General features: G+C 35.3%; 2 protein-coding genes across 3 annotated transcripts; both read left to right on the top strand.

The window, feature by feature from the left end:
* Positions 1 to 182: 182 nt before the first annotated feature.
* On the top strand, positions 183 to 598 carry LOC108368704 (uncharacterized; the record flags this gene model as incomplete). The annotated part of the gene is made up of 2 exons (XM_017623601.1): positions 183 to 310; positions 373 to 598. Coding segments are annotated over 2 exons (354 nt in total), but the record flags the coding sequence as incomplete, so codon positions are not given.
* A 4,376-nt stretch (positions 599 to 4,974) lies between these two features.
* On the top strand, positions 4,975 to 10,524 carry LOC108368706 (larval cuticle protein 5-like). Of its 2 annotated transcripts, none has more exons than XM_017623605.1 (3): positions 4,975 to 5,050; positions 9,991 to 10,118; positions 10,189 to 10,414. In XM_017623605.1, exons 1-3 carry the CDS (start codon positions 5,021 to 5,023, stop codon positions 10,412 to 10,414), a joined length of 384 nt encoding a protein of 127 aa, XP_017479094.1. In that variant the 5' UTR covers positions 4,975 to 5,020. The 2 variants fall into 2 exon arrangements, with proteins under 2 accessions (XP_017479094.1, XP_017479095.1); XM_017623606.1 differs by lacking the exon at positions 4,975 to 5,050 and adding an exon at positions 7,985 to 8,037 and having other exon boundaries at positions 10,189 to 10,524.
* The last annotated feature ends 380 nt before the right edge of the window (positions 10,525 to 10,904 follow it).

The following is a 10,904-nucleotide window of genomic DNA, read 5'->3' as shown; positions in this document are numbered from 1 at the left end:
AAACGATATTTTTTCAATAATATTTTTGGTGCAGAAATGTTTCTAGAGCTATTAGATACATTTCTGCATTAATAAAAAATTGTTTTAAAAAAAAACTTCTATCGATATGTGTAACATAAGTCCTATGTTAGTAACCAATGAGTTCTTACTAATATAAACGAATTAAAATTCTATAATTTCAGTTACTTGCTCTATCAATTTTTGCCACCTTTTCCATATCGGTAAATGCTGGTCTACTGGATTACATATATCCTGCCCTCAAGACGGAGTTCTACAGCCAAGTGCCCACAAAGGAGGGTTATCGCTTCAAGTAAGTGATACAGTTGTCGAAGCATTAAAATATGTGTAATTTATTATTTTGAATTCGTGCAGACTGGAGGAGCCAAATGGCAGTAAACGCGAGGAAATCGGTGTTGTAATGAATCCAGATACACCAGATGAGCAACTAGTTATAATGGGTATGTACACAGTGTACGATGAGAAGACCGATACGGAGACAGTGACGATGTATACAGCGGACAAAGATGGTTACAAGCCGCGCTATATGTTGAAGAATCGTAAATTAAGTGCAAAAGCTTTAATGTCTGGGGCCGGTTAAACAAAGAAGTGCAGCAATAGTTGCTCTTCCACAATTGTATAGACGAAGCTGCCCATACTTGAAGTAATACTTGTAGATTTTATTCATAATTATTTTTAAATAAAATTAACACTCAACGCTTAATTTCAGTATTTGTTAATTGAAAAAGAATAGAAGAATTCTTGAATTTCGCCTTGCCATTACATTACAAATTTGGCTCGTTTTTTTTATCTGTTGATTTAAGTGTTGGTCTGCCTAACTTTCTGATAAACTTTTCGGCCATTCTTGCTATCGGCCAGCATCCCAAACTCTTCGCAATCACTTATTTCGGATTCTCTCTTTATATGTATTATGGAAAATATAAGTCGCTCCGTCTTTAGCTGCCTATGTGGATCCCACATAGTTTGGAGTTGCGCTCAATCGAGGCGAGGTTATGTAGGTGGCATTATTTTGCTCTGCAGCTTTCTGAAATTCCCCATCGTTACCCTTTCGGGGACGCTGCAAACCAACTAGTTTCGCGCGACGGTACGTAATGAGTCGTCGATGTAGTTCAACTGCTTGGATATTTCGGTTTATTGAATATTGCCCTCCTCGTTGAGCTGGTATAGTGGTTTAGTGGCGAAATTGCAGGCTGTATATTGCGAACGCAATTTTCCTCGAAGTTGCCTTGCCTGAAGGCGTCGCGTACCTGGGCTGCAACAGATCAGATCGGAATAAAAAATTAAATTTTGAATTTTAAGTATCCGTATTTCGTTTATTTCAATACGATCAATAAGCGACACAAATGTATGCATTCTCTGCCCTATTGTAATCACCATCGTCATCATCACAATATTGTCTTTTAACTAGTTCATTTTAAGTTTTGTTGATTTTCTGGTAGTATCTGCATATGTAAATATCTATGTATGTATGTATATTACTATTTTAAATCCAAACCGAGGCGAAATGTTCATTCATAATGGGGGCTACGCTTCAGTTTGTGTTGTGATCTGCTGCGAGCTTTACCATGGCATCTCCAAAACTGGTGAGTTCATAATATTTTAACGTAAAACCAACGATTAAATGAAAATTAGACAAGAAATATACAAATGGAAAGGATTTTCCGCTCATGTGTTAGTGTTTATATAAGATGTTCGGTGATAATATCGAGCCGTAACCGCTAAAAAGATGCAAGCGACATTTTTCTTCAAAATTTAATTTTTTATGTGGAAACGTTTCTACGTAGATGCTGTAAGAAAATTTCTGCATCAAAAAGAAATTTTGAAAACAATACCGCTTATGTAGTATCCCAGCCAGCAAAGAAACGTAAATTTTGCCGACAGTGCAGTTTAGTTCAATTTTTCGTATCCGAAAACGAATAGAAAAAACTGCTACAGTTATCATCAATTTTCGTATGCGGAAAACGTTCGAAACGTTCGAAAAAGATGATATCATTTGAAAGCAATTATTGTATTTTATTTGCTTAAGCTAAACATTTGAAAGCATGCATGCGTAGTTGGCAGTGGCTGAGCGTGCAGAGGAGTGTGCCGCTATTTGTTGGCTTCCAGAAGGTGCCGAATTCCGTCAGGAGCTTCCTAATTTTATTTTATTTCCTTAGAACCATGAAAAAGTATCTGTGAAGTGTAGAAGGAAAGCTGCTTGACTGAGCTGCAATTCGTGATCTACGTCTTGATGTTTTCACACAAATGGAGGGCCCTACAGTTACATATATGGGCCTTCCGGATTACAGATGGCTTTATAAGAGAAGCACCACTTTCGACGAGGTATAATATGTTTATGACAACGATGAGCTTTCCACCTTCTATTTGCTTTGTTAAAACAAATAATGCGAATCAGTTTTGGCGGCCTTCAATTAAAGAACAAGGATCGCACCGTTCTTGAAATAAAGTAGGCTTGGCCACCGTTGTTGCACGTTTGCATCACTTAAAAAGGCACTGAAATAGCTTTCCAGGTTTTTCTTAAATAAACTTGACCCTGCTGTGTAATTCTTCTTCATTAATAATCAAACATGATTTCATATTTGTTAGTTTGATTAAATTTGTGTGTGCGACATATACATACATACATACATACATAAGTATAGACACATATTCTAATAAATTAAAACCAGTTGGCTATTTCGAAGGCCATTTTTGTCGTCTTCGCGATCTTGACTTTTGGTTGGCGTTTTACATACATACGTATGTATTATCTATTGGCAAAAAAAAAACAAATGTGGCAAAACCAGTACATGATTTAAGCCAAATGTTTGACGATGATAAACTACATAGAAACAACTTTTTACGCATAATTAATAAAATAAAAAATTTTAAATGAAAGGTAATTTTCGATATTAATAGTTAACTTCTATCGGCGAAAAATAAACTAAAAGGTATTTTATTTACTTTCGGAAAAAAATTTTGTTAGAAAAATCTTGTATGCCTTTTCTAAAAACCATTTAATTTTGGCCTAGTAGTCATAGACAAAATAAAAGCAAGTTCTAAGAGTTAAAATCATATTTTATATCAAGTAATGTCTTCTTCTTCTTATTTGGCACTGTAACTGCCTAAGCGATTTTGGCCGAGTTCAACAAAGCACGCCAGTCGTTGATCAAGTAATTTACATAAAGAATTGACGAATTGATAACCTTCTCCTTTTTTTGAAGTCGGTTAAAGATATTCAAGAATAAATTTTCAAAATTAAAATTTCGAGAGCGTGTTTTTTCAATTTTGCTCCATCTATACTTAATTTGGGCACTCCAGTTCTTTAAACGCATAGTAAAGCCGGATTCACCATTGGTGTCCGGACAGCTGTTTATTTGCTTTCAGCAGTAAATTTATTGTCGGAGAGGTTACTGAAGTGCGGCCGGTTCAACGTTCAGTTCGGCACATTTTATTTTATTCTGAAGCAAACAGTAAATGATATATTTAGTTGCCTACATGCAATTGAGCGTATTTTTTCGAGCTCTCGGTGAGACAGGTGAAACCGCCTTAACCCATACAAATATTTTAATTCTCTATGTACTTGGCTTTATTGAAATTTTGGTTTCATCTGGATGAATCTGTTGCTCTCTATTTTAACGAAAACCTGATTTTTGCGTGCCTACCAAAAATTGCCAAAATTTTAAAATATGATTTCAAACAAAAAAAAGTTTTTTTTTTACAAAAGCGTGCCCTATCAAATGATTATAACTACGTGCCTATAAATTGTATGTCTAAAACTACTACAAACATAATTCCTGCATTTTTTATAGAAAACGATAACCCATTAGCACCTACCACAACGGATTTTCTTGAACCTGCTTTGAATAAATTCTAGTTAGGGTGTTAAAATATTCCATAAAAATTGTAAGCAGAAAATTTATATTAAGGGCACCGAAAACGAAAATTTTCTTCAATTATCGATCGATGGGCGGAATTTGGTCTACTTACTAGGGTGTTCGATTATTCGCCTTTTTTACAAAACTGGTTTGCGAGTTATTCGAAAAATTGCAGATTCAAAAAAACCGGCTCCCAATTTTGAAACTAAGGAATAACCGGATAGTTTTCATACAGTGAAAAGTCTTATATTGGTATGAAGTAGAGATGGGCACGAGTGCAAAATCAACTTTCAAAAACACGCACAAGCTCGCACGTTAAGAATATTAGTGGGGCCAGGCCCGCACGAGTTCGTGCTGACAGCAAATATTTCGGCCCGTACCCGCGGGCTTTGCCTACGCAAGTGTGTTCTCATAAGTTTATAAAAAACATGACATATGTACAAATAACTGATTTTGTTAAATATACATATCTGTGGACATTTGACAAAACAACTTCTCTCTAGTGAGATCATTTTCTCTCCAAAGCAATAATTAACTGAGATCTCATGTTATATTTCTATTTTTGACCGTTAATAGAAGTAGCTTAAGATGCTATCTTAATCTAAGTTAAATAAAAAAATTTTAAATTTTTATTTGGAAGTTCCTTAAAATTAACTCTAAATCCAACCTACAGAATGCAAAAAGTGGTTTTGTCAAAAGTCCACAGATATGTATGTACATATGTAGTAGATGAAACTATACTTATTTTTTTTCCAGTTCTTACTTATTGCCATCCTGGCAACCTTCACTATAAGCAGCAATGCTGGCTTGCTGGACTCTCTCTCTCCAACTATACTTACGAAATTCTATAGTAAAGCACCAACAAGGGAAGGTTACCGGTTCAAGTAAGCAAATACTTTGCCAAATGTTTTATGATTCAACTAAAGTAAAGTTATATGGTTTAAGCTTGGAAGAACCGAATGGCAGCAAACGCGAAGAGATTGGTATGGTAATGAATCCGGGTACCGATGATGAACATCTCGTAGTCATGGGTTCTTATACGGTCTACGATGAGAAGAGCGAAACCGAAACGGTGACGATGTACACAGCGGATAAGGATGGTTATAAGCCACGTTACATGTTCAAGAATCGCAAATTGTCTCTAAATGCGCTTAAATCGACAGTTGCTTAGTAATGTATGTTTGTGTGTATATCTAAAAATAAAATTAAAGTAATGACTGTGATGGTTTTAAAGTTTTTGCTAAAAAATATTTAAAAAAGAATTGCTTTATAGCGGTTTCAGTACTGATACTTCTGCTTTTTAAAAGTTAAGGCACATCGAACTTTTTTGGAACTGTACCTATATGTATACATATACATGTATAAGTAAGCATGTGGGTTTCATATATGTATGTAAGTACATCGTTGTTAATTGACTACGAGATGCCCATTATTGTGCTTATGGAACCAATTTAAAATATTTTCGTGTACAATGGACCAATCTGCGGCGCCTCCGAAATAAAATGGTTTGTCAATGCATACGAAAATTTTTGGCTTTTTTTAAATATTGAACCAAGATTGATACTTAGATTTATATGGTTTTTGTTAAAGAATATACTATTTTTTATTTTAAATAATTATAATTAAATAATATTAATATAAATGTCAATCTGTGAGTGTCGTAAAATTATGATAAGCACAACAGTGCTATATGGGTGAAATTGAATAGTTTTGAGTACACAACATTTAAATTTAGATTAATGTGAAAGGAAAAAAACGGACTCTCGGAAAATGGGCGTGGCACCTTCCATAAAAACTGAATTTTTCATATTCCATATGTCTGGAAAAGTGGGAATAATAAAAAAGGGAACGTGGTGCCTTCCAAACGTACTGAAACTTTTACATATCTTGTATGTATATAGCTCTTCTGCACGTGTGTTGTGGCTAGGCCGATTTTAAAGAAAAGTTTTGTGTGTGTTTGGGTGAGTCTCTGCATAGTTTAGGCTCTCAATTTGGCCGACGAGGTGGCTCTGACGTAGAGTTATTACTAAAAATCTTATTTATGTTTCGATTTGACTTATATTCGAAATATTATTGGTAGTTAGTTAGTTCATTTTTTGGGTGTAAGATACACTGCGACCTAAAAGATCTTTTGTATCTCTTAAAGAGACTCCCTAACCCAGTGTGGCCAAGATACCTTTGGCTTCCCTAATTAATCCTAAAATGGCCCTGGTAGGCGAATTCCTTACGACAAAGGGTTCGACCGTTGAAGATTTAGAGTATATCAGGACAGTGACAGAGAATATCCCCCGTAGTTTCATCATTCTCGAGGCAGAGCCGGCATTCCGACTCTGTGATCGCACCTATTAGGTCAAGTGGAATCTCGTATGGTTGTGACCGGTCAGGTACCCAGAAAGTAGCCTCATCTCATTTATATTTACTACAACAATGCCGTTTGTTTTGAAAAGGTAGCCGATGCCCTGCCTAAGGCCCTCCACCGCTGGAGTCGAGTTATTACTAAAAATTCGTATTTACTATCCGATTGGGCTCATATTAGGGATATGTATTGGTAATGGTAAGTTCAATACTATTGCAAGAAAGAGCCGCCAGGTGGCGCTGAAGTTGAGCTTGTTCTAAAAAAACGTCAAAAAAGAAAATGTGCCGAGCATGTCCGATTACATCGACCTGCTGCACCACTGAGTATGTCGAGCTCCCTTGTGTTTCGATTGACTCGTGATTGCGATCAATCCAAATTGTCTACCGTTTAATCAACCATCAAAACCATTGCGCTCTTTGAGTAGACATTTAAGGTCTTTCGTCTGACATTAGATTTCTGTAGAACAACGATATTCATCCATTTTGAAATTGCCACCAACTATACTATACAGTTTCAAGGATATATTCACCATCGAACCGGATCATTGTTGCAGCCAAGGCGTGAAAATGAAAACGTTTTTCACATTAATTTCGTTGTTCGACTAGCCGTGCTATGAAATGTCAGATCATTGGACAATTTCAAGAGTTTCTTAACGGATATAGCACTTCCCTTAGGCTAATTGAGAGGGCCTTCTAAATGAGGCTTCCGGCGACCATCAAACCATATTGTAAGCAAATAAATCGCGAACGTGAATTACTGGTGGAAATGTTGGACCAAAATGTTTTAATAAAGAAATGGATTTTGGACGGGAAGAAGTTCGCCTGGTCTGGTCTGTTATGTAGGTATTTGTATAACGAATTCAAAAATGTCAAGAGGTATCTACATATGTACATACAAACGTTGTAGCGTTGAGTGAATGACTGTTCTAAAAAAGGCGGATTAGAATTTGCAAACTATGGGATTCCCTAATGCTTGCTGACGAATTATTTAAGCATACACATGTATAAATATTTAGCAATACAGAGATTTTCCCTACATCTGGTATTCACCCCGCTGAGAATTTTATGAATGAAGCAACGAGTACCATGAAATGATTACTATTTATAAGCGATTGTTCCATTCCAAATTGTTTATAGGATTTCCTGCAGTTATGAGCTTAGGCAATCATATATATGTATATATACGTATGTATGTACAATGCACATTGCACATATTTCAATCACGAATAAATTTTGTACAATCTTAAAATTTTGTAATATTCCTCTCTCCTTCCAAGTTCTTTCGCAATATAAGCATCATTAGCACTTTTTGCAATCAACTTTCGTGATCATCTATTTTTTTCACATCGTTCATTTATTGATTCTTCTTCTTCATATGTCATCGCTATTGTTGGTGGCTATGGTGATTTTAATTTCTTGATTAGCGTGTTTCAAGTTTTATTCATAGACCGGTTTAATCGACGGGTAAAAACTCTTAAAAATCTATTAAATTTTTGAGTAAAAACCAAAACAAAACAAAATGCGCCTAAAGGTAAAAACATATACATAGATATGTATGTATGTATGTACAAACATATGTAAATGATTTGCCGGTCTAAACTAGTAACTTCTTTTCTCTGACTACAGATGTACATTCATACGTATGTATGTATGTATGTGTGCACTAAGTTATCTAAGTTAAATCATTCCTTTATGACATTTATTTAGTAAATGCAAAACGAAGGCGAAATGTTTAAGAAAAGTGCTTTTGATGTTTCAGTTAGTGTTGTGATCTTCAACGAGCTTCACCATGGCATCTGCGAAATTGGTAAGTTTGCATTGAGCGGATGTTTTAGACGATCGGGTGGTAAAGTGACAGAATATTTACGGATACAAAAAGGTGTTCGTTGTTGTTTATTATAACAAAGTTCGGGGAAATATAAAACCAAAACTTAACTCAAGAAATTAAGCAGACTAAAAATATATAAATTCTTGGAAAACTCTTAGTTAGCGTGATTTTCAATATGTGCATACTACGACTTAAACAAAATTTATTTTTGATTCCGAATCTAGATGCGTTTCTGCAACAAAAATAAAATGTTGGAAACAAATGTCGCTTACATCTTTTTGACGGTTAGGGCTCGATATTTTAAAATTTTCTTTCACATATTTTTGCTAAAAGTATTTATTTAAATAAGTGTTGATATGGGTGTTAACATAAAGTGAGTAATTGTCTAGTGGTTAGCAGTGCGCGCTTCGACTCCGCAACGCCTGCTTTCAAGCCCTGGTCAAAGCCACATCGCCAAAAAGTATAGAAAAAAGGTTTTTTCTTAACAGGGGTCGTCCCTCGGCAGGCAATGGCAAACCTCCGAGTATATTTCTGCCATGAAAAACAGCTTCTCGTAAAAATACAATCGCCGTTCGGAGTCGGCGTAAAACTGTAGATCCCTCCGCTTTGTGTGACAACATCAAGGTGCACGCCACAAATCGGAGGAGAAGCTCGGCCAAACGCTAACATATGTGTAAGCGCCAATCTATTATTATTTAATAGTTCGTGCCGGACTGATGAAAATATATTCAACAATTTTTATTGAATTTGAGGCCGTTTTTAATGAAAAACCTATTGTGGAAAAGCAACAGTAATTTGAAAAAATGGTAGAAGTGAAAGCTTTTTCGGAAATCACCACATTTCCTCATCATACTTCTTTCAGTAGGTTTCCAACCGACGATCCCACTGACTCAGCCAGTCGTCTACGTACTGTGCTAAGTTCGCCTTGTGAATTCTTTTTTCCACTATTTCATTTGTTAAGCCAACTACAATCATCATTTTTCATTAAAAATGGTCTCAAGCTCAATAAAATTTGTTGAATATAATTGGCATAAGGCCTTGAAAAAAAAAAATAATAATAATTAGTGAAAATATTTTAATTGAAAAACGAAAAAGTATGAATCGCCAATTCAGGGATGGTCTATATTTTGAGGGTATTTCCGACATCCGTTTTTGATCGGTTTAGTAGGTCATACTTATGGGTTTTGCACGGGTGGACGAGTGGTCTAGATCTCATTAGACCATTAGATTATCATTTAGAAGAGATAGCAGGCCATCCAACTAGTTACTAATAACGATTTACCTATAAATGTGTTGTATGAAACTTTTTTTTTGGTGTTTTTTGATCCACGTATTGCTAGGGAGATTCGTGGGCCCTTAACGAATTGTTACTTAGACCGTTTTTGCTCTAGTTGGTTAAGTTTGACGAAAAACTATAAAAATACTGTATAGGTATGAAAATATTCTTCGTGTTCGCTATTCACTTTCAACTCGTAAAATCATTTTCGAACAAACAAGGCCTAGCGCAAGTATGAACTGGAAAGCGCGCAGCTAGTCCAGGTACCATATCAAAAATATAATTGAAGCGCATAAAAAATCACAAATAGCGAGCTTAAGTGCATTCAATGCTCGTATTCGTACTAACTGCACGTTTCCATAATATTGACTTAGTGTAATAAGTAGACTGAGAGTTAGTTCTATGCACGTTTTACTCGGGCTAGGCTCTAGGCTACCAAGTCGGATTAGGTTTCGCCTTTTTCAATATGCAGAATTGAAGACTATAACAAAAAATGTATCAGACAAATAAAAAATAAGAACAAAATTTAAATGTTTCATTAAAAAATTACATAAAAGCATATTGTATAAAATTCGTTTTTTTTTTTAATTTTAAATAGAACTAAATAAAAAAATACTACAGCAATTTTTCATATTCAACTTTATGTTTCTTTGCAGTTTCTTGCTATGGCCATTTTGGCCACCTTCTCCATTTCCGTGAATGCCGGATTTCTGGATTACATTTACCCCACCGTCATGGCAGAGTTCTATAGTCTGGCACCTACAAAAGAGGGTTATCGTTTCAAGTAAGTTTCGATGGTGGTAAATTCTTCGACTATTCCAAAATAATATAGTAAAATACGTCCTTGCATTTAGCTTGGAGGAACCAAATGGCAGCAAACGTGAAGAAATCGGTGTAGTAATGAATCCCGGCACAGATGACGAACAGCTCGTCGTAATGGGTACTTACACGGTTTACGATGAGAAAACCGATATCGAAACAATTACGATGTATACAGCCGATAAGGATGGTTATAAGCCCCGCTATATGATCAAGAATCGCAAATTGAGCCCTGGCGCACTGAAGTCTGCGGCCGGTTAAGATGAAAAGTATTCACTTAAGTTAATTTTAATTTTGTTTTTTAATAGCTAGTGAGTTTAGCTAAGAATTTTTTAATTGTAAAGCATTTCCTGTACGATTTTTTGCCTAACAACTGCCATATATTATAGATTTCAATAAAAATGCATATGTACATACATATACATATATGAATTGAAACTAGTTTTTTTGGTTTGTTTCTAAGTATTACAGATTTTTATTAGTTTTTGAATAATCGCAAAGAATACAAATAAAACTTGTCTTCTTATATACATATGTACATACCTGAATTGAACGGATGCTTAATGACAGTAATTAGTGGCCGCTGGAACCTGGTCATCTAAATTAGATGCTAACAACCAACACTAACTTAAGACATCAACTTATTGACATAAGGTATTCCGCGGATTGATTTCAGTTTGTTAAAACATCTGCGTATTCTTTGCATATTTGATTTTCTATGCATGCATGCAGAAGCTAATTGTTTCTTCTT

The sequence above is a fragment of the Rhagoletis zephyria genome, unplaced genomic scaffold (assembly GCF_001687245.7).
Source record: "Rhagoletis zephyria isolate East Lansing unplaced genomic scaffold, Rhagoletis_zephyria_1.1 Rzeph_scaffold_03261, whole genome shotgun sequence".
NCBI classification, from domain to species: domain Eukaryota; kingdom Metazoa; phylum Arthropoda; class Insecta; order Diptera; family Tephritidae; genus Rhagoletis; species Rhagoletis zephyria.
Note: the sequence above shows the minus strand (reverse complement) of the source record. Positions and strands in the feature narration are given on the sequence as shown.